The 24,676-nt window shown below is 39.7% G+C and overlaps 1 protein-coding gene across 4 annotated transcripts in view; it reads right to left on the minus strand.

Moving 5' to 3' along the window:
* Positions 1-385: 385 nt before the first annotated feature.
* Positions 386-24,676, minus strand: part of SMAD5 (SMAD family member 5) — a 30,710-nt gene continuing 6,419 nt past the window's right edge. Inside the window, exons 1-8 of one of the 4 annotated variants that reach the window (XM_054079651.1) lie at positions 22,069-22,210; positions 21,453-21,536; positions 11,339-11,948; positions 9,878-10,129; positions 8,574-8,693; positions 7,733-7,954; positions 4,964-5,220; positions 386-4,043 (exon numbers count right to left, since the gene is read on the minus strand). In XM_054079651.1, the coding sequence (XP_053935626.1) occupies positions 3,900-4,043; positions 4,964-5,220; positions 7,733-7,954; positions 8,574-8,693; positions 9,878-10,129; positions 11,339-11,741 (1,398 nt within the window). In that variant the 5' untranslated portion in view covers positions 11,742-11,948; positions 21,453-21,536; positions 22,069-22,210 and the 3' untranslated portion in view covers positions 386-3,899. Of the gene's footprint in view, positions 4,044-4,963; positions 5,221-7,732; positions 7,955-8,573; positions 8,694-9,877; positions 10,130-11,338; positions 11,949-12,862; positions 12,881-21,452; positions 21,537-22,068; positions 22,211-24,676 lie in introns of those variants that run through there. The other 3 variants (XM_054079652.1, XM_054079655.1, XM_054079654.1) reach the window with 3 other exon arrangements.

A 24,676-nucleotide genomic window follows, 5' to 3' on the forward strand; every position in this document is an offset into this window, starting at 1 on the left:
TTGAAATATGAGCAGCAGTATGCAAAAAATATCTTTAAAAACATAACATAGCAAAACCTAATAATTTTAAAATTAACAAAATAAAAAGATGTTTAGAGTTAAATGAAAAAAAACTCATTGCTAGAACTGTGTTTCCTACAATGTAAACAAAAGCATAAAGGTTATGCTTGCAACAAACACAGAAGCAGGTTTATGGAGCAGCACAATAAAGCAACATTATGTTGTAATCCGATGGTTTGGTCTATTGATTTGAATTCAGAATGGGTTACCTTCCTAAACAGAATCTTCACAACTATAAAATAAAAAAGGTTAGACACATGGTTGTCTTTTGAAGCAAAACATTTAGAAAATGTTTAGGGTTGGGTTGTTTGTTGTTTTTTTTTAGTGTGTTTTGGTTTTGTTTTCTAAAAAAACAACTATCACTAACAACACACTTTGGGCAACTAAAACAATATTCTGAAATTATTTCAGACCAGGGAGAAAGCTTGATCCATTTTAATGTTCTCTAGACTTACACTGCAAGAGCATCTGCCCAAGAGTTGACAACTTTCACATTGTAATAGTGGGGGGGAAATCATAGCTTCAAGCAAAACCAGAAAGAACTCCAATATTTTAATCAATTCTAAGCCAAATCATATCATCCTTTTGATTAATGGGTTGCTTTGTTAGATTTGTCTCCCATCAGTCAGTCATGCTAGAAAGTTTTATTTTGGTCCTGTAGATACTATAGCCAAATATGTCATTCCTTCACTACTTCATGCCTAATGCAATTAAATGAACATAATACTTACGCAAGGCACTGGATTGACTGCCCACAAAACTGAAGTCCTCTAAGGAGGAATATCCAAGCAACTGTCTTGTCTTAGTGACTATAAAAGCAAACCCAGAAAGAACTTCAGTATAGGCCTGTTCTAGGCTCTGCGCTGGCATTGCCAAAGCTGTTAAGTTAATGCTGTGATTGGTGCAAAGTATAAAAACGCCCAAATAGAAGAAAATACACTACAAAAGCCAAAACAGTTTTCACTGAAAAGTAACATTCAGTCTAAGCTGGGCTACACTGGAAAGGCTCCATCTTCCACTACCACCAATTCAATTTCTCCCTCCCATCATCTAGATCGAGAAGTGACTTATACAAAAGTACGCTGCAACAGAAGCAGCACTCTCCACTATTGCTATACTTAATTAGGGTCAAACGGTTCTCCATCTCATCCATCCATGCAGACACCAGAATTCTGTATCAGCAGCACAGATGAACTAAACATGATTAGGCATACCAGGAACCAGTAGCGCACAAAACTTGCTAACTAGAAAGCTCTCAAAAAGTCTTCCTTAAAAAGGAACAGAAAAGCAGAACATAGACAAACGTTACTGGGTCAGCTCCTGCAAGCCTACCCTGGCAAAACCAGCAGTCGCAAGGAGATCCCCAGCACTGCATACGTTACCATTCAAGAATATGTACAGAAGCAGAAAAATGCCAGAGTACTTTAGTATTTCATGACAGTATCAGAAGTGGGTTAACTGGATATTATTGCAGAAATTATGGTTCAGTGCATGGGTTGCCAATTTAACCACAATACCAGCACCAAGCACCAGCTCTGGCTCATGATCACCCACTTCAGCACCCATTCTTGAGTCATTTGGTTGGCCACATCTAAACATACAAGTGAACAGAGACTTAAGTCAGGTGAAAAACATTTTGGATAAAGTTAAATCTTGTACCTACAACTGAGATCTTTCTGTAATCAAATGTGCCATAACATTTATAATAAAAGCTAGTCAAGAAGAAAAAATAAATCGTCTTGTAGTGTCAAATACTCAGCAACTTGATGAAAGTCAGGCCCAGGGAGAAGAAAACAGAAGCCTGATCCTGCAGCCAACTGACTTTGCTTCTTACTCGATCAAAAGAACCATCTGAGGGTTGCAGTTCCAAAGAACGAAAGAGAAGATACAAAGGTGAGTGGCAAATTATGTTATTCTCCTTCTCCTGAAGACACTTGTTTTTCAACACACCTCAGAAACTGCTTAAAAACACAAACAGAAGAAACAAAAACCCAAAAACACAAACCACCATAAAAAATAGAAATTCCTGTACAAGAGAACGTTAGGGTTCTGCAGAAGTGTTACAGTTTATTCCTTTAAGGCATTTCATAAGAAACATTTTAATGACACGTAAACAGTTTTATTCCTCTAAGATCATTTGTTACTTAGGTACCATATGATGCATGATTTCCACATTTGAGCAGAAACTCTCATTCAATAGACGACAAGAACTTGTGTAAGCAATCAATGTCTCAGGATTGCAGCAATTAACTGCAATGTATCTTTTAAGAAAGTATTTGCATTTTAGAGTCTTCGGCCTCTCCCCCAAACACTGACCCCTTTTCTGAAGAGGTGTTCAGGAGACAGAAAAAGGAGGGTGAGAAGTTAAAAAATATAACAGACCTTTTTCTGCATGCAAAGAAATTCTGAATAAAATTCACTTCTACTTCTCTTAGAATAGATCTTCCGGCCTCCTTTTTTATTATTTAAAGGGGGAAATATGCATACATTATTTAACTGATTTTAGTGTTTAGTACAGTGTTTAAATTCTCTACTGAGTAATACAACAGCACAGGCAACAGGATTCCTTACATGTGAGAGAAATTCCATCATCTTATTAATGCAGTCCTTCAAACCCATAAAGCTGCCAACTACAGTACAAGTCTTCCGATTGAACACCTGCCATGAGGGACAGGATCAAGACCACTGTTTCACATAGGCTACAAAGAAGTGATTACTTTTGGTCATTACCAACAGATCTGTATTAAATTACATGATTTGGAAGTAAAAGCTTCTGCACTCAAGTTACTACTCACAGTCTTCAGAGAGACTCAAACTCATACTGAAAGTGAATTAAATACAGTGTAATCACTAATACTGCGCCATATCTACTGTGAGATTAAAAAGGCCTAACAGATCAATCCCAGACTGGCAAAATAAACAGCTAGAACACCAAAAAGAAAACAAAAAACTTATTCCTTCCAAAAAGTAGTAAGCACTGCCATTTACAAATAGTAGTGTTTATGTTAAAATAGAGAAGGGTACCTGAAAAGAAATAGCCTTGGCATCCATATCCAAACGGCATGAGTGTAAATCAAAGCAAAACAAGAATTACTACTCCAGAAACGTGCAGGATGTTTACTTTGTATCAATTACTATTTAAAATGGTGGTTAAAAAGAGATATCACAAAACTGAAGTGGGAAAAGGCTAAGAACTGCTATTCTGCATTAATATACAGTGTATTTATGACAGCATTTTCCAATAGATAATACAAGTGTTTTTACACCACTCCAATATTTGTAAAAATTATATTTCATGTGTACACTTAAAAAAATCACATTGTTCAATCTGAGGCAAATTAGCCATAATAAAGTCCAATTTTGCTTATGACAGATGTCAACCTTAAGATGTTAAACAACTATGCTAAAAATACAGCTTGCAAGCTGGAGCTGCACATGTTCAAAGTTTCATAAGCGTTATAAAATATCCCAAACTATGATATGTATTTATTTTCGGAAGTCAGTCTTCATATTCTGTCCCTACAGGACAAAACGAAATAAATTTTCCAGTTAAGACATACGCCTGTTTAAGTTCTAGGGGAAGGAGGGGAAAAGCGTTCTGAATTTTTCAATAGACTTTTTTCCCTTAGGGCTCAACTGTCACTTAAGCATCACAAGAACAAATTGAAATGTAAAACTGATTGGCTATACACAATGGAATTGGTCACAAAGGGATTTTTAAAAAAAGCCGTTAAACCATAAGATCCATTCTCCATATAGCTCACAGTATCCACACTGGAAGTTTCTCTAGAATTAGAATAAGTTCGCTAAAAAATAAGGCTGAAGATGCAATTTCAACACTATGAAACAGATGAGATGGGATTAAGAGGAGAACCCATTTGCGTAAGTACTTTATCCAGCCATTGGAGGGGCCCATGAAGATGAATTTCTATCCAGCACGGGGTGCTCGTGACATCTTGTCGGTGATATTCAGCTCCCCAGCCCTATAAAAATGAACAAAAGGTTACCTATCAAGTGGGTAATATGCTTGTCTTTCTAAATAACAGTACTAACAAGAAACAGGAAATCATGTTATAAGACACTTATCTGAAGGTAACTCCCAACCTAGCAACAGTTCTTATCTGAAGGAAGAAAGGCTGCGAAGGAGGTACAGGGAGGCTGCACCTCACCTGGAAACCTGAATCAAGTTCTACAGACTTGGAGCAGTTGCAGGAGCTACTCTGAGGAGTGCAGTGCTGACACAAGCGTGACTCCTAGCCGTGGCCGCATCTCTCTCATATTTCTGCCTCCTACTCCCTATCCTACACTCTCAAACTGCGCAGTATTTATCCTAACTAATAAAACAAAAAAGGCATCTTTTGGACAAGATACAAAAAAACCCTGGAAGGCCCAAGTCTAGACTCCACACTAAGTCTGAACTGGTGCATCTTGATTAAACAATGTTAAGAAAACAGTACTGTGAGAGTAACAGCAAAGTTAACTTCAAAGAGATTAGTATTCAAAAAAAGACAATTTGAATTTATGAGGGAGCTGAGGTTTTTTTCTGCAATGGCATATGCGCCTCTCTAATCTCACTCTTAGTCTTGTAGTTCACTTTGTAATTTCAAATTTAGAGTGTGAGTTCAAATCTCCTTTAAAAAAACTAAAGCAACTGCTATGATTAAAGTCCAGTCCAGAATACTGAAATAAATAAATACACAGCCAATATTCAATACAGTAATCTGTGCTCTTCCTTTTTTGCATCAATTTCCCTCTCTCCAAACTAACCACTTCCAACATACTTATCCAAAAGAACCACATCAGGTCAGAACAGCTTTGCTACATTTCTACAGTGCTAATATAACTACCGCTGAACACCCAAATCTACAATAAATTTATAATACCCTCAAAATAATTTGTTTACCTTTACAAAACTCATCCGAATGGTGCACATTTTGGTGAGCTCATATACTGCTTCAAATCCATGGTTGACAGACTGAGCTAAGAGCTGAGCAAACTCCTGATTGTTAAAAATTTTCAGACTGCATCCACTAGGAATCTTGCACACAGTTGTTGGATGAAAGCCATGGTGGTAGTTGCAGTTCCTGCTCTGTACAAATATGCTGCTGTCACTTAAACACTCAGCATAGACTTCCCCACCAACGTAGTAGAGATGAACTCCTTGAAATCAGAGAGAAAAACACTTCAAATTACTTTTTCTTTCCCAAAAAGAGGACTTAATACAACTCCCTCTAAATCAGAAACAAAGTTTTGTGTTTGAGGAGCTTTTCAGAAAAGCTCTTTTTACCCACACTATAACATACTTTCATTTCAGAACACAGTAGACTTCATTATCCACCAGCCACTAGATGTCCTTCTCTCATCAATTACAGAGTGAAAAAACTACTTCCACCCGTCAACAGTTACTTCAAGCTATTTTCCTAGAGAACTTATGTGGATTTTAAAAACTCCAGTTTTATAAAACTGGTAGCTTCTGCCTATGGCATTTCCAACAAAAACCAAAATGCTTAAGAGAAGCGGCAGTGACAGACGTGAATGAGAAAGTGTATTCATACCATGCTCAGATTTTCAATGTATTTTGTCAGGCAAAAGGAGAGCAAAGTGCAATTAGTCGCACAGCTTAAATACTACCAGGCTTTACAGACCTCAAAAATCAACAGAGCCCCTAGATTTATCGTATCTGCCTGGATTCAGGTACACATATTAGCTATTGCCTCACTATTGTCCTGAAACCAACATAAATGCTATGCCTAACTGAAAATCACTATAGAAAGTCTGCTGATCCTTTCACAGGATCCAAATAGAGATTCTCACTGCTACTTCAGCTGAGATTCTCATCCAAGATCTTCTCCCTTTCCCCCACCCACCACTGTTATGTGGTTGGGATACAGTTTGGTTAAAGTCTCCCTTGGAACAGCCTGAAAATCCACTGCACACTGCCCCGGGGTTTGCCAGATGAGGCTGCAGCAAGTCAACAGATGCAAGTTAATCTGTCAGACAGCAGCAACTGTTGTGAACGCTGCCTAGATCCACTTGGGACTAAGGTAGGAAGAAGGTTACACAGAGCAACCACTGGCTTCCTCAACTACAAGCAGCTGTCAAGTAAATCTGGAGTGGGCAAGAATGCATTTTTAAAACACAACCCTATTTCTTTAAAAGGATAGGGACTACCACTTGCTAGCTAACTTCTTTTGGGCAAAGACCTTCCGAGAGGGCTCTGAAGAGGGGAGTAGGATAACCTAACAGTCTGAGAAGAACAGAGATACTTCAAAAACAATCCAATGCACAGAATTCACTTAATGCGTTCAATGCAAGGCTTAAACAAAAAAAAACCTTAGCAAATAGGATCAGATAGTTTTAATGAGGCAAAAACGCAAGACAAAAAGCCATGAATAAGCAGTATTTTATCGCAAAGCAATCCTAACTGTTCTCAAAACTGTTTGTTGCCATAAAGCAAAGGTTTTGTTTAATAATTACTATTAGATTTGTTTAGTATTAGAGAGGTAGACATCTTAAAGCTCACTGCAGCCACCACTACTCTTCAAGATGATGTTGGATCCTTCTTTCTGACCTTAGGCAGATACGCAAGAGTCCTCTGGCTATACCATTGAAGGGGCAAGCCAAAACAAAAGAACCTGACAAACCACCACGCCCCAGGTATTAGTTGTTCCCTTTTTTAACAACAATTTTTTTTTAGACAACAGAACTGCTCAGCCAGGTTTCCAACAGAGATCAATATATCTTATGGACTCTAGATTATGTGCAGTATTTTGCCATATTTATAGTAGTTTCTAATTAAAAGACTAGTAAGGGACAGGATGGGTCTTTAAGAGATACTACAAGCAACAGCTACTTTCACAAAAGAAAACCTCAAGATCAACTGTGCCAAATGATTTTAGGAGTTAAAAAGGTGTCTAGATACGCACAACAGAAACAGGGCTCTCTTCTCAGGACTTCGTTAAAGAAGGGAGACATTCAGAAAAAGTGCATGACATTTCAAGCCAATCCAAGAACATTCCATCAAAGAGGAAAACAGAGCATCTGCATGTGCTATCAGCCAAAGAGTACAGGAAAACTAGAAGATCTTGCAAAACCTGCTGTCTCCAGGAATCCCTCCCACACACATACACACCCCATGGATTCACTCAGGCAAATGAGTCCTTGCAGTGCTGCATTAGCACTTCAAAGTCCTCTTGCCAACTCATGCAAGATATTTGAACATAGCATAGACAGCAGCGTAATACCTTGCAAGAGCAACAAAATAAAAATCTTTGATATACTGTAAAGTGGTCTGAATAATTTGATGTAAGAAGCAGATATAACACAGAATATCAGAAGTCCTGCGCTATGCTGGCTTGGTGCTGAAACACAAAATTCGCCAGACAGCCTGCCATTAATGAGAATAAACTAGTCCCTATGACAATACAGTTTGGTAAGGAAGAGGTAATAATCTTTTCAATAAGTGCCAAATAAAAACATATTCAATTCCTGGACTAATGACAATCAAATCATGCTTAAGTAATTTTCTGCAGATGCTGGAGAGGGAGATAATACGCACCATAGATTACTTCTAATATTTTTATCTGAGAATAACAACTGTTGCCATATACAGAAACTGAAATAAAAACAAAGACATAGTTCCTTGATCTTGCAAAACACAACTAAGTTTTACCTTTTCCAATGTGTCGTCTAGTGTTCTCAATTGTAGAGTTGCGATTAACGTTTGAGAGCAAACCTAAGCAGAATCTGTTTTTATTATTGGAGGGATCTGTAAACCCATCTACTAAGACACTTGTAGAAGATGCATGAAAAGCCTCCCCAACACGGTTATTTAATTCGTAATACACAATCGAACACCAGTGTTTGGGTTCTTCATAGGCAACAGGCTGAACATCTGAAAATAAGCAAACAGAAATATCAGTTTACAAAAATGTTAAAATTTTAAACTGTAAAGCAGATCTTCCAAAATATCAACAGGTAATTAAAAGCTTAGTCAACAGTTATGATGGGCAAGAACAGTTCTGATTAAGATCTTGATTTTTCACTTTCATGCATTTTAGCTAGTCCATGGATTTTATAATTACTATCCTATTTTAGGTCTAATGTCAAACCAAAAAAAACCCTACACAAAGAAACAGATGGCCATGTGGTATCAGGCAAAATGATTCTCCTGTCCAGATTTAAAAAAAATTTGCTTTAATTGATATGCTGGGAGTCCATTTTCAGACTTGTTGTGCATACACAACTCCAACAGTAGGCAAAGGTAGTAGAAAAGACTAATTGTGAGAAATTATTAAAGTTCAACTAGTAAGCCACACTATGCACCTGAGGCTTTAAAAGCAAGAAATGCAAATAAGTGAAACAGGTTTTATTTTTCTTGCAGCCCCGGTTTGCCTTGGATGCTTCCACTGATCAACAAGGCGTACTGCACCATTTGAAGTTATTCATTCCATTTGGTCATGAGCTGTTAGAAGCCAAACCATGTTAATTTGACAGCATACTATACAACTTACCTCTGGTAGATATACTTGGCATGATTTGAGGGATCATTGTATTGCTTGTGTCCATAGACTGAGAATTGTCCTGCCCCATTTGATCATCAGGAGGCATGTACGCAGGAGGTGGAGTATCAGCTACAAACATGAAAAAAATAAGAATAAAACAGAATAAACCTCCACAATTCAGAATATTTAGTTATGTGTTCTACAGTTGTAAACACAAAATTACTCTTGAACAAGAGCTGTTAAACTGTTTGGACCCATTTTCAAAGTAATCTGAAGACAACCCAGCTAGCTGTCTTCATAGTAACCTCCTTCAACAGTTAGATTTTTACCTATGGGACTATGAAAAAGATTCAACACTTGAGGAAAACAAAGATGTGCATTTTTTGTCTTTTTTTTTCAACACCTGCACTCCTGCAGCTCTACAAGGTGACTAGTTCCCATTTTTTTTCTCCACATAAACATTAGCTTTCTTGCCTGCCCTCTTCCTCAGATTCAAGAAGAAAGAAGTAGTAGAAGAAATAACTTTACTTGCCATTGCATAATGAAGGCCCAAACCAGTTTTTGTGCTGCTTCTGTAGGCCAAGTTCATTATAAAAGAACAGATCTCTGCATTCTCTCATCCAGCACAGCAGCCAGCGGAACCAACACGCCATTGTCCCCCAGTTCAGAAATTCCCTCTAGGTACCATTACTGCATCCATCCCTCCAATCATAGCTCTTATCCAAGGGGGATACTCCACCCAATGGACACTTTGTGGCTCTGGACAGCCAGAAAGAACAAAGATGAAGCTGAACTACTGGAAAAATAAGTGGTTTAATCTATTACCTTTTTGGCTTTATAAGCCATACCAATAACCAGACAAGCTCAATAACGTTTCTTTCATTTGCTCCTATCAGTTGTTTTTTTCCCCTAATTTCACCCAAGCTGGTTAAGTTCCTACTAAAAATTTGGTCTATTTTTTTTTTCCAGTTAAATTCTGCACCTAACTGTCTCTATTCAGAGAAAGACATCAATAAACTTCTTGCTGAGCTCTTATATCTGCTTTCTTTTCATTGCAAGATATTCTTCTAAGTACGTATCACATTCTAAATTGAAGGTGTGCAAAATAACCAACCACTTTAGCATCCAAAAACACTTTTGGAAAAACGAAACTGTAACAATTAACTCTGTCCAGTGACAAAAGTAAGAAGAAAACCCCCTAAAATGCAAATAGCAAAGCAATTTACTGCACGTATCACAAATTCCCGAAGCAGTAAGTCATAACAGCATGTGACATTTTGATTTTATTAGGATGACATTTAGGCTGTACTTACCCGGTAGCTGAAACGGGCTGGATGGTCCAGAGCTAGCTGGGGAGCTTGGGTAAGTGCTGCTGGCTGGAGAAGGTGGATAGGGACTGTTTGGCGAAATGGAAAACGGAGTGCTGTTGGGTTGCTGGAAAGAATCTGGAAATGTGGCGTTGTGTGGCATATGTGGTTCATTGTGGCTTAGGTTCCTGAACTGGACTAGGAGACTGTGCTGTGGATTGAATTCACTATGTCTAGGCACTAACACTGGAGGTAGAACTAAAAAACAAAACAAACAAACAAGAAACAAGGAAATTTAGATTAAAAACTGAAATAGAAGTAATGAGATACAAATAACACACTTATGAAAACTTCAACACTAGCTGGAGTGGAAAGAGGAACAGGGAGTTCATCTGTCATGCCTTTAATCCATCCATTTTTTTATATTACCCTTCATGGAAGACTCAAACTTTACTCTCACAAAAATCAGAGTAGAAACACACTCACTCTTTATGCGACTGGAAACATATCCTTTTTAAAAGGGCAAAAAGTTAGTGCAGATGTGCCACATGTCAATTTAGAGTGCAAAACTCACTGTAAGTGTACATTATCTAATCAAGAAAAATGGAAATACAGTCTACATGACTATAGTCAAACAATATAGATACATATAATCCCTGTCACTGAAGACAAATCAAACCTATACTACAACATACAATTATTGTAAAGCTAGAGTTGTAACTTTTAAATACCAGAGTACTGGAGCCTGGAATTGTAGTGCAGCATCTCAGCACTACAGGCAGTTGCAGTCGAGTTATGATCGTTCTGAAGAACAACAGAAGCAACACTTCACTATGCTTTCCAGAGCAATATAACTCTCCCACTCATAACCACAATCCTCCTCACCTTCTCCCATGGCAACATGCCTTAACAACAGGCATGCTACCCGACAAATTTGGTGCGTACCTTGCTCTAACTGATCATTAGTCTTGGTTCTGTTTGGCTTTGCTCCTTGCTAATGGGAAATCAAACAAGAACACTGACCCTAGAATGATTGTTTTTATCACCTCAACTCATGTCATTCGCTGATGAAATATTGAGCCCCTGAAAGAAGGTTACCAACCAATCTCCTTGCAAGGACTGAGGTTTTTAAACAAGTTTCTCAAAGAAACTGAACACTTTTGATTACAACTTTTGTATTTTCTTATAAACAACGACTTGGCCACTAACTTTTAAGACTAGCAAGTTTAAGAGATCTGCGTGAAAAGTGTGATTCACCACAGAGAAAATCGGCTAGTAAAGAATGGACAAGACAGTTCCCCAAAACCCCACTAGGAAAGGACACTCTGAACATTTCTCTCTCATACTCCCCTGTAGAGCAAATGTGATTTGTTATACAGAACTGGAGGAGGAGAAGGAGGGGGGAGTGAACAAAAGGAGGTTCCTGGACATTTCGTTCAGGTTATAGACAGCCATGTTCAAACATACCTGGGCTCTCCACCCTCTTATAGTGGTATGGATTGATGCAGACTTCCTTCTGTTTAGATCCAAAAGGAAATTCACAAATATCCAATGGCTTCAGCTCATGATGGCTTTGTAGATCAGGCCAACGCCAAACACGACAGTAAATTACATGGGGAAGGCCTTTTCTGTGAGAAACTTGAAGTCGTCCATCTAAAGAGCGGGGGATCGTTACACACTTGCTGGGCTGTCCAGGACTGCTCAAGGCTTTCTCCAGTTCTTCCATAGCACCCTTTTTCTTTTTCAGCTTTTTGACCAAAGCATCAACAGCTTTTTCTGCCCATTTTTCCTCTTCATCTCCTTGTTTCCAGCCCAACAGACGCTTTACAGCTGGGCTAGTAAAGGAGAACAAACTGGCCATTGACGTCATTTGACACAAGTCTTCAAAAGGTCTGTTGGGTTTTGTCTGTTGGGTTGTTTTGCTTATCTGCTTTCTCAAATAAATGTCTGAGTATACCAAAAGCAGTTATTGACACCAATGAACTGTATTATTTCTTGGAGGCTTACAAATGAACATACAGTTATCGGTGACGAAGTCTTCACATCAAAAGTAGCGACTGATTCATCCAATTCCGTTCTATTAAAAAGATAAGTTAAAATGTAATTAGTTAGTAATAAGTTAATAAGTAAAGAATGGAGTAAAAAAAAAGACATTAGTAGAATGCCCGTTTCAACCCTTTGGCACTGCACCCGTTTGCATTTCAAAACAAAATCCCAGAAGTACTTGGACCTCACCTCAAAGCTAAATAAAGTAAAACATCGTCATTCTTCTATTACTGATCAGTGGGTAAAAGGACAGTCAAGAGACCAAATGGACAGCCTGGTTTCCATTAACGACATTTCTTATTTCTTAAATCCCCCAGTCTGCTTTAGAAGACAGACTTGAAGAATACACTTTAAAAATGGTATTATATCCCTGTCATGGTGCTTTACTGGAAAACTTAAAGTTGCTATGAAGAAGCAGGGAAGAGGCATGGTGGATCCAGTAGTTCCACAGTTGGTATGGCACAGAAATACCAAGTTTCTCAAATGGATCTTTATTTCTCAAAAAAAGAAAATACTAAGACATCTCCTTGTTCTTGAGCTCCAATAAGCTACTCTGTTTTTTGGAATAGTATTAAAAAAATGAGGACAAAACTGTAGAGAACTAAACCAAAACCAAAAACAATTAAAAGAAAAATCCAATAAAACCTTCAAACGAACCCTTCCCCAGCCATTCAGAAAGGTGGTCAACCTTTTCAGCTGTGGCTATTTTTATGCTCCACTTCCTTGTATCTTTTAAGAGGAATATTTGAAGCACTGGATATTTTTAGCCTTTGGAAAAAAAAAAAAATTGTTTTCTTTTCCCCACAAAACGAGTTGGGGGAAGGGATGACAGAGCAAGTACCAGAAATGTGACCTTTACTACAAACAGCCTCAGAAAGGAGAAGGGCAGACAACACTGTGCAACTTCAACAGTGCTTCTGGACGGAGGTATTTTCAACCACTCACCAGCTCTAATGCAAATCCTCCCCCCTCCAATTTAAGGAGTAAGGATGACAAGAGGAAATGATGTGCTGTGGCAACGAACTGATAAGAACTTGTAAAATCCCTTGTGAATACTAAATAAGCAAGTACAGACAATGAGCAGCTGGCAAAAAGCAAGAGCAGAGCTAAGAGAAAGGATGTCAATAACAAAAGATGCTTCCTTTCTTGCTACAGAGACTGCCAAACAACATTGTCTCTCAACTTTTACATTAGAACACCTAACCTATCCCGAAACACCAGATCTGCACATAAGAGAAAAAGGTGGGGGAGCAAGACGCAAGTACCTCCGTGCTGGTTCTCTTAGATTGCTACCTTTAATCAAGGAGGTCTTTCTTCCTCTCATCTTTTATTAGCTAGAAGTCATCTGATAAGGCTTTTCTAAGTGTCTAGGCACATTTACAAGCTCACTCAGACACATGGACAGGTACTTTCCTGTAACAGAACCATGTATTAAGCATCATCAGCCAAAGACAGGACAAACTTCCCTAGACAACATGCTTATAATGTCCCACATCTCACTGTCCTAGATTTTTCTGCTGGGGAGGAAAGCAGAGAACAAACCCAAGAACACTTGGCTACAACGAAGACTGTAAATTTAAAAATTTATAAAGACTCTTTACAGGTAAAAGTAGCTTAACCCCACTGGTACTACTTTCATTATTCAGCTTTGTTCCAATAACATGGAAAAAAAAGGGAAAAAGCAAAACAAAAACTGGTTGAAGATCTTTCTTCCTAAGCTTCCTTAAAAAACCCAAAATGGAAAGTAAGAAATTCAGAGAATAGCAGTCTCCCACTGTAAGTTCTTAGAAGAGGGTAGTGCATAAAAATTATTCATCATCTATTTCTTCAGAAATAAGGATACGTTTGCACTTTAAGTATAACTTAGTTCCCTAGAACTATTACACATGAGAACCTTTGCACCCTTCAAAGTAACAGGAAATACATAAAGGGAGATAAACTTGGCCAAGAACACAGACTAAATTTATTCTTTTACTGAGGACAAATGTACTGTTCTAAAAAGTAAAAGCTGCTCAGTCACAACTAACTTACTTCAACCCTTACGTACATTCAATAGCTGTAAAGATATCAGCAGTTGCTCACACCCCTATAAAAGGAAATGAACCCACCTAAAACGTCAGACCAGCAAGAAGGCAAAAAATTCTATTTTTGTTTCTCAGCTATGCTTTCAAAGAACCTTAAGCATCAAGGCAGAAGACACATTAGGAAATTCTATAGTTGTTGAGCTCAAATAAGATTAAGAAAAACCTCGACCACTGTCACCCTCATCTACTCCATTACAGCTACCTCATCTATATGAGGCAAGTTTACCAACCTATGATTCTATTCTACAACCCTGTATATTTTTTTATTATTATTCTGGGGTATTGGTTAGCATTTTGAACACAGCAGTAACATGCATCAACTAGGAATGAAATTTTACTGGTTTTGTATCATTTCAACATCATTAACCCACAAGTATGCTCATGGAATAAACAATCTAACTGAAAGCAAAGAAAGTTGGAACAGTTTGACTAAAACACTGCTTTGCAGTAAACAGTATTTGTAGGGCAAGTGCCAAGAGAATTTTAACAAATGACTGTCCTATGAACTATGATTTTAGAAATAGTCTTCTCCAAGTAAGTAACATAATTACCTCTAAAAACTTTACATTAGTCTGAATACTTATAAACAAAAGCAAAATCTAACAGAACAAGTATTCCAGAAGCATCATAACAGATTTGATCCAAAATGTTTCATCTTCTTCAAAAAAAAAAATTTCCACATACATACTTGTACTAAAACCACTGAAAAATGAGACCGTTGAAGTTGAAAACTTTTAATAGCATTTACTGTGAATTCATTCCGGCCATCCACGAGGCTTTCAAGACTCTTCCTCTAACATGTAGTTTTACCTGTTCAAGAACAGCAAGGGTAAAAAAGAAACCCTGCAACAATCTGAGATTTTGAGAAGTACCAATGACACTGAATTTCTCTCATTACAGGCCTTTTGGAAGTTCATTCTGAAAGGCAAAACCACCGAAAGCTTATGGCCTTTGTTTTTCTTAAAAGCCAAGGTAGTATTAAAAAGCTTCCTGAATTATTTGCAGACTAAAAATGTTTCCTTCTTTGGAACTATTTAAGGTCACAAAGCAGAAGGCTCAGGCATTTATAAAGAAACCAAATATTCTAATATAGAAATTGCCGCTCTTGTACGGTTTTGAAATTTCTGAATGAATGTCATAAACCACATTTAGAACATTTACCTGCATTCAATGTAATTTCAGCATCTATGCTTTGAAAGATTTCTAAGTAACCGTGATATCTGTTAGGAACAGCTTCACCAGATCACCCGTATTTACCATCAGTTTCTTCCAAGGCTTTAAAAGTGTGTTGTGAGCTGTGATTGCAGTACAACAGTGCATCACCATGATATTTGAGGACAAATGATTCAGAGTTATATTTTCATTCATGGTGTTGTACAAATAATTCATTTTTATTGCACCTCCAGATGCAGGTATATGGGGAAAAGCACTTTCTTAGATTTCCTAAAGAGGTAGAGAATCTACTTTGCATTACCTTTTTTTATTAAATAACTTTTCAACTGAGCTACAACAGAACATCAGCTGAAAAACATATTACATTTAAGAAAACAGTTTACAAACGGTCTTTAAAAAGCGACTGTAATACATTGCATGGGGTAGCATGCGGGGGCTTTCAATGGGTGAATATAAAAGGAAGTAATTGCTCTATCAAAATTAGACTTTGGGGCATATATTATACGTTTACAGTTCTTGTTAACGACCACAGAAAATGGGAGGAAACTAGTTGTGTGAACAGGTCCATTGTTTGAAACCCTTCTTAATACCTCATTGAGCCAGCTACATACAAACAAAGTTGGTTAACAGATTTCACAAATTACGTTTCATTTGTGAAGATGGGAGAAAGACTACCTGTCATCTACCATTACAAACACTAAGCAACTCCACACTACCTTTTGGTTCTTCTGAGCTTTTCTTGGCCTACTACATTAAACTGGCAAGTCTAGTAGAGTAATTTCATTTGCTATCAAGGAGTCTCTGGCTGGCTGAGGGCTTGCTGAGCAAGACTCACAGCAAAACAGATCAATACAATGTTACATACGATGCATTTATTGTAATGAGAAGCACTTTTTGTGTAACGCTTTCTGCCATCGATTCCAAACTAATTTCCCTCCTGGTAAATTGAAATTTAAAGTACCATTAACCAAGCAACCCACGATTTTCACAACCATGAAATTAAAACGGGTTAACAACTACACGGTCCTTGTCCTTTCCTCCTACTAATACCAAGCTTGTATTGCAAATGTACAAGCACTATTCTTTTCCTGCTTAATTTACATGTTTGCAAATTAAGAAAGCTTCCTGTAGCATCATTCCCAATCTGAAATAAGGAACTTCACTGCTCATGATTAGAAGCTGCTTTGAGACACAATTTCTTAATACAAACAAGCCACCACTTATAACTAGCTACACAATTGGTAGTTCATTAGAGCTGCTGCAGACTTGCAGTTAAAACGGTTTTGCAGTCAAAACTGTTTTGCAGTCAGCCCTTGTGCTCAACTTTATTGCCCCTTCAGACTTAGAAACACTGAAAATATTTTCACTCTAGACACACGTTAACACATTGCACGTTCCTAGAGAAAGCTCAGAAACTCAATTACAGTGTATTACAGCACACTGCACTACATTCAGTTACCAATATTTTTTTTGAAACTACTTTAAGCTATAACGTCACATATCAATTTCAACTGTTCTTATATTAAGGTTCTCCTTTCCTTATCAGTTTCCTAACAGGAATTGTGCATGACTGTGCTTGATTTTTACTAAGATTTTGCCAAGTCTACATCTTACATCGTAGCCTAGCACAGGGTCCCAAGCAATGGCATTCATTAGAGCATTTTCTGGAGAACAAATATAGAAGAAACATTGGCTCAGTAGTTTTACCACATATATCAAGGATAAAATAAACCGTAAAGTTACACAGTGTTTAAAGAATTTGGGTAATAAACCTGAAGCATCTACATACTCCCTGCCATTGCCATAGCTTTTCAACAACAAAAAAAACCATCCCTTCCATTATCCTGTGCAACACCTTACTCAAAGAATACCACCAGTGATTTAAGTCATTCCCCCCCCCCTTCCCCTTACAGGTAAGTAAATATGAAAGTAATTTATACAAATGATACAAAAAAGGAACTTGTGGTATTTTTATTAGAACTGGTCTTGCATATCCAAATGCACATCCAGCTGACCAAGATCTATGGTAAATACTTTTAGACTAGAACTAGATTTCTTTGCTTCAAACATGCCTTGTAGAGCATCATATTCTGACTAATAATACATGTAAACAGGAAAGAATTGTCTGGTACCTTCAAAAGTTTTACTAATCGTGACTCCTTTCAAAACAAAAAATGCATTGACAACCTCACACGTGACTTTCTCCCACAGTACTCGTTCATTTCCACGTCTGTACATCATCTACTACAACTTTTAAAAAAAAGTTGAAGCATGTAACTGTCAGCTGAGAAGTATTTAAACAGCATTCTCTTAAAAGAAACATAACGAGAATCTGAGCCCAAGCACAAGCAGTGCATTGTGCATGGGAGAAATGGTATCATAAAAGCCATGTATCTCAGATTGCAAAAGCGATGCTTCTAATTTTTTGTTTTACTTGAAATCTTCTCAAAAGTCACCATATAGGGAAAAATACAAGTGATGATACGTCACAAACAAGGTCCTCTCAGGAAGAGTTCACTAACAGACCTCCACTGCATTTCAAAATCACCACCACTTCCAACTGATGCCAAGAAAACCTAAGAAAAAGCGTAACCAAACAACAAAGTTTTGATTTTTTCTGCATCGTGGCAAAACTTGAATTTAAGTGTGATACAGGGGAGAAGGGGGAAAAACACCACACTTCCCAAGCCTAAAAAAAGTTAATATCCATTTTTTAGGGCATCCACTTGGAACACAAAACTCATACACTCACATGACCTTGGTCTCTTCAACTACTCTAATTACTGAGCAATTAGCTTTTGTAGGAGCTACAAATTCTGTCTTAGAACCAAAATATCTCTCTCCCTTAAGTGTTTTGTCAGAACTGTGTATTTTCTCACACTTCTATTTCAGCTAATTGGCACTTTCCAACAGAAGCATTATGCTGAAAAATGCCGTCATCAACAGTAGTCAGTACATCTGAAAGTCAGTTCTGAAACTGCCTCCTGTTTTTAAGGTTAAACTCTACTCTAACCACAGCAGATAACTACAAGTTAGCACCCATTTCTTAATTAAAAGTTACATACAAGACCATCACTAAAACTTCCCTAAACATGAAAACAAAGCCTATGCCTCCACTGACAGGTTGGCAGACACAGACAGGCAAGTAGGTGGTTAGGCACGACCTCGGTACTACACCCGGAGGAAAACAGAAAAAGGGAAATAAAGGACATCTTAAACTTCACAAATGTTAAGAGTATGTAAAAAAATAACAAGCTGGACAAAGCCTTCCAAAAATTTAGATGCTCATATACAAGACTTGCATTAAAGACTAAGATTCCAAACACTGGCACTAATAATGTGAATTGACAACAAAAGGAGTAACCCAAGAGCAGGGACTCTACAGACTTCCATAAAGCTTTAAAAGAGAGGAAGAAAAATAAGGATGTATGTGTGTGTGTGCGTATACACTTCCACTCCAACTGAACTGCATTAAGACTGTGACAAGTTCACAAAAGCTACAGGATTTGGAGGGAACACTGACAATAGTAATTCAGCAAGCTTTTTTTCCCCTTCCACAGAATGAATGAATGGCAAAGTATTCTAAATTTGTCAGTTTGTGACATCCACTGACCCAGAATTCAGAGACACTACCTCATAGCTGGTGGATCAGTAGCAGCAATTCTGACAAAGATCCTCTGTCAAGGATGACAGTCCCGGCAGGCTCAACCTTGGTGGTAGGTCAGTAGGGATACGGACTTGGCAGGCAGTGTTCTGCACCTTGCCAACCCACACTGGTCAAGCATGTCAAAGTGCCAGCCAAACTTTTCTACGTGGTCACAGAAACACAGCAAAAAAGGCTTTCAGAAAGCAGTGCAAGAAGTTGTACTGCAACTAATGATAACTGCAAAAGCCTTAAATTAGTGTTCAGCTTGCTTTTAATGAGTTATCAGCTCTAGCCATGAAAAATCTAAAGTGTTCTTAGTTCACATGGAAACTAACCTTTTAACTGAGCACGAGCTGCTCGCCTTACCTATTGCTATGAAAAAAAAAAATCATCCAAAGATCTTTACATAAGGAACATTAACACATTAAAACTAATTTCAGCCAATCTATCATAGATGTTAGAATAAACCTGCACTTTAACCAAGATGAAAAGTTTAACCGGCAGGGAAGGAAGAGATAAGGACCTGCATAGAACTGCCACAGCATTGTTTCTGCAGGTATTTAATACAGCCAGGAGCAAAAAGAGGTTTTTTTAGAGCTTTCTTCAGAGAACTGTAAAGAAAACATGGAGGACATTTTTCTGAAAATAAAAGCCTATTAATGGAACATTAACTATCGCAACATAATTTGCAAAGACTATTTGAATAAACCCAGAAACACACTATACTTAATAGAGCATGAGCACTCCATCTTGAGAGACAGAATTTCTTCCAGCTCAGATAATATTCTGCCACCATGAAAACTCTGCACTGAACACCTCCTCAAAGGGAAAAATTAAAAATCTGACTTCATAATAAGAACTAAGAAGTACAGGGTCCACAGTTATAGTCCCTCTAGGTTCCATCAGAGGTTAAAACTCCAAACCTCAAACAAACACCACAGCTGTAAGCAGCATCACAGCAGCGTGCCCTTTTGCTGTGATCTTCTGTCATCAAGAGAAAGAAATGCAGAGGAAGCCTCTCTTCCTCCCTTCCCATTTCTCATCCCCAACATGACTGTCCACCTTGGGCTTTCACTACAAAACTTCAGAAAAAAAATTCCTTCCTCAAGTGTAGTTTCTCCACATTTGAAAGGGAAAGAGAGGTTTGACTAAGGCACATACCTCATTAAGCATAAGTTTTTTCTGGGCTTTGGTTTTGTTTTGCAAAAATAAGTGCCATCAAGCAGCAATCTCAAGGCCAATTGAACAGATTTCCAATATCAGAGCTAAGAGTAAACCACTATGAAATGGTAGGGATTAAGACATTAAATCCAACAGCACCCTACACAGACAGGGCACTCTCAGAAGTTACAACACGCTAATTATGAAACATCTTCAATTAAGTTATTTGCTGCTTCTATTAACTTCCACTACCACCAGCTGCCAACTTTTGATGAGCATGAGCACATGACTGCAACAGTGTTTGTACATTTTTTTCTTCCCTTCTCTTCAATCAAATCCTGTGATTCCTCAGAATATCAGGTTATTTTGTGCAGAATTTCCGTAACTCAGATACACAACAAACAACGCTCGTTTCAGTTTTCAGTATTTTAAAGCCACCCATGGAAGTTAAATTACCCAAAATTAATGAAGGAACTAACACCAGCAAGAGATTTCATTTAAAGCCATCACCTGCAATCGATCCTGTGGCAAGATAAAACTTCGGACACTGATGCAAATTTGACAGTTACTGTTTGGAGGTTTTGTTAAAGCAAAGCACCCAAGTCGTTCATTAAGTAAAATCACTAAATCTCTACAGATCTCGCCAAAAGACAATTATTATTGAACTATTCAATAACATATTCAACAACTACCGCTGAATCAGTTCTTCCCTACCTCATTTTACTGAGAAACACCTTTATTTAATTAAAAGTCACATCAGAAGCTACACAACTGGAACAGAGCACAAGATCACTTGATTTCCAGTCTTGTGCTTTTAACCACAAGACCATATTTCCTCTATTAAGCTCACAAACCTCAGAAAACAAAAATCGCCATTCTGAACCCCTTTCTGTGGTCCATCTGTTGCCAGGCAGCTTGTCTGTAAAGGGTGCAGGCAGGAGAGGCCAAGCTAGACAAGCCTGTGGGTGCCTTAAGGTCACCTCTGACAGAAAGCACCTCTGTAAACACGGGTCTGAAACATATAGATCACAGAATGTTTTGGGTTGGAAAGGACCATAAAGATCTAGTTCCAACCCCCCTGCCATGGGTAGGGACACCTCTCTCCAGACCAGGCTGCCCAAGGCCCATCCAACCTGGCCTTGAACACCTCCAGGAAGGGGGCATCCACAACTTCCTGGGCAACCTGGGCCAGGGCCTCACCACCCTCAGCGTGAAGATTTTCTTCCTAACAGCCTATCTAAATCTTCCCCCATTCCAACTTAACGGCATTCCCCTCGTCCTACCACTCCATACCCTTCTAAAAAGTCCCTCCCCAGCTTTCCTGGAGCCCCTTTTAGTACTGGAAGCTGCTCTAAGGTCTCCCCTGAGCCTTCTCTTTTCCAGGCTAAACAACCCCAACTTTCTCAATAGCAGAGGTGCTCCAGCCCCCGGACCATCTTCGTGGCCTCCTCTGGACCCATTCCAGTCTTACTCTGCCCTGTCGTTCATTCGGTCAGGCCTCGCTCCATAGAAAAGCAGAGATCCTCATTTTAGAGGGAAAAAACCAAAGAAATAACTGGAAAACAAAAAGCGAAGAAACAAAGAAAATAAGAAACACGAAACAAAGAAAGGAAGAATATAAGAAACAAGAAAAAAGAAACGAAGGAACGAAGAAAATAAGAAACAAGAAAAAGAAAACGAAGAAATGAAACAAAAAAAAAAACCCCAAAAAAGTAACAAAAGACAGACAAAATGAAACAAAGGGAAACACAAAACAGAAACAAAAAAAATAAAATAAAAAAAAAAGACACCCCCCCCAAAAACAAACAAACAAACAAAAAAAACTCGAGAAAAACTAAACAGAACAAAAAACAAAGTAGAAACAACCCCGCCGAGCCTCTTATTCGCAGAGCAGCAGTTCGCTCTCGCACTCACAGGCTTATCTTTTACGTTATCAGCCCGACGGACCTCCCTCCCCCCCCCCAGCTCCATGCCCCCCTCATCCCCGTCCCGGCCGGGCCCACGCGGCCTGGTCCCCTCCACGCTCCCGAACGGTCCCTACCCCGCTGCTCCCTCCCCCGCGGCAGAACCGGGCCCCCCGCACCCACCCGGCCCGGAGCGAGGCGGCCTCCCGGGCTCCGTCGGGGGCTGCGAGGCACGGGCCGGGCCGCGCCCGCCGCACAACTTTATGGGCAGCCCGCGGAGGGGACGGCGGCGCCGGCGGGGCCCGCGCGGGACCCGGATGTGCGCGGGGAGGGGCGGGGAGCGAGTGCGCGTGCGCGGGGTCGGCAGGAGGGAAGCCTGAGGCGAGCAGGCGGTGGAGGGGGCGAGCGGGGCGCGAAAAGGGCTTGTGGAGGATTTTGGAGTGGTTTAACCGTAAACTCAACCAGTTCCACCCCCTGCCATGGGCAGGGACACCTCTCGCTGGATCAGGGGCTCCAAGCCCCGTCCAACTTGGCCTTGAACCCCTCCAGGGATGGGGCAGCCACCACTGCTCTGGGCAGCCTGGGCCAGGGCCTCCCCACTCATGGGGGAGAATTTCTTTATGATGTCTACTCTAAATCTTCTCTGTCCCAATTTAAAGGCCTTCTCCCTCATACTATCACTCCAGGCCCTTGCGATCTCCCCAGCTTTCCTGTACGACCCCTTCAGGTACTGGAAGGCTGACCTCAAATGGAATCATAGAATAGTTTAGGTTGGAAGGGACCTTAAAGACAATCTAGTTCCAACCCCTGCCATGGGCAGGGACACCTCTCATCAGACCAGGCAGCCCAAGGCCCATCCAGCCTGGCCTTGAACCCCTCCAGGGATGGGGCAGCCACAGCTTCCCTGGGCAGTCTGGGCCAGTGCCTCACCACCCTCAGCGTGAAGAAATAGAATTCATCGTGAATTATTGAATGGTTTGTGTTGGAAGGGAACCTAAAGCCCATCCAGTTCCAAACCTCTGCCATCGGCAGGGACACCTCTCCCTGATCATGGTTTAGTAGGCACGGTGGTGTTTGTTGGGCTGACTGGATGATCTTAGAGGTGTTTTCCAAGCTTGATGATTCCATGATTGTATGATCCGTTTGCTCAAAGCGCCATCCAACCTGGCCTTGGGCATCTACAGGGTTGGGGCAGCCACGACTTCTCTGGGCAACCTGGGCCAGGGCTTCCCCACCCTCACAGGAAAATTATTTCTTCTTAAGATCTCATCTAAGTCCCTCCTTTTTCGGCTTAAAATCATTTCCCCTCATCCTACCCCTGCACTCCCTGATGAAGAGTCCGTCTCCTCAGCTTTCCTTTCAGTACTGGAAGGCTGCTATAACGTCTCCTCGGAGCATTTTTTCTCCAGGCTGAACAACCCCAACTTGACAGAAGAATAAAAATGATTCCTCAAACTCAAGTGAGGTCCTACGAGACTCCCCTCGTGAGGAACTGGAGTAGTCTGTGGCCTTCCAAGGGCCCTGATGGGCAAAGGTGCTCTGCTGGGGCTGAGCTCCATTACTCTCTCCTGCCTGGTGCACGGGTCGCCTTCCCAGTGGCTGATATCAACCCACAGCCCTTGTGCGCAGGAGTGCTTTCATGGCACTGTTTGGGCTTTATCCATATGGCTGAGGTTCTTGCAATGGCTACATCTCACAGTAACTTAGTAAAACCACATGGTAAAGCTTCAAGAAAATGTGTCAGTTGTGTTAGGGATGAGTCAAAAGGACTGTATAGGTGAGGGTTTTCATACTGTGTATAACGCCTGTATGGGACAAACTCATTTGCTCACAGTTCTCCTCATCGCATGACAGGGAAATGACCTCTTTGTTCCTCAATGCTGTTTTGTGGACAGCACAGAAGAAAGTTTCAGAGAGGTACCAGGCCAAAACAACTTCCAAGGTGCCACAGCAACACCCGACCTCGATTAAGCATACTGCAGGCATAATTGTTTCTTGACAATTTTATCTAAGCAAATTGATTGCTAGAAAGGTAAATTAAAGAAGAATTGGATTCCACACCATGACTTCATGTCTGTTTTCATTCTTTTTTAAACCGCCCTTAATACACAAATGACTTTTGGAACTCTAAACACCTAAGTATCTACTAGATCTGAAGAACATGCTCACTTTCGTCAAGATAAATAATAGAAATGACTTGCCCATTCAAAGGCCTCTCATCGTAGGGATGGACTGGCAAAGTCCTGTTTGCCTTACAAGAGATGAGGTACCTTAGAGCAACGCGTGGAAGGTGGCACCATGTTCAGCTCCGCTCGCCTTCACTCGCTTCACTTGCAGGTGGAATTGCTCACCACAAAGTACTGTTGAGGCCCAAACTGTGATGCCATTGAGAAATTTAGCGTTATATGGGCAGTGGGAGCATCCACAATTAGGGAAAAGTATTTCACACTTCAGCCCACAAAGTGATTTTAAGAGGAAACTTTTCCTACAGGAAGATTACTTCATAACCCAAAGGCTGCCTTCCTTGGAGGAGGCTGATCAGAGCCCGTTTCAGACTCACTGCTGTAACAAATTGAATTCTAGTTTGGTCCATGACAGAAATACCTACAGTAGAGTTTCTTCCTCTGGAAAAAAAATTGTATCGGAATAGATATACAAGGCAAACCCATCATTTGTATTTAAATTTATCCTGATTGCAGGACACGTGTAACTACACCATCTTGCAGCAATTAAAAATATGGCATTCGAGTTGCAGCTTGGGATACCAACTGAACCTTGCTATCAAACAAAT

Source organism: Cuculus canorus, chromosome 14 (assembly GCF_017976375.1).
Source record: "Cuculus canorus isolate bCucCan1 chromosome 14, bCucCan1.pri, whole genome shotgun sequence".
NCBI lineage: Eukaryota > Metazoa > Chordata > Aves > Cuculiformes > Cuculidae > Cuculus > Cuculus canorus.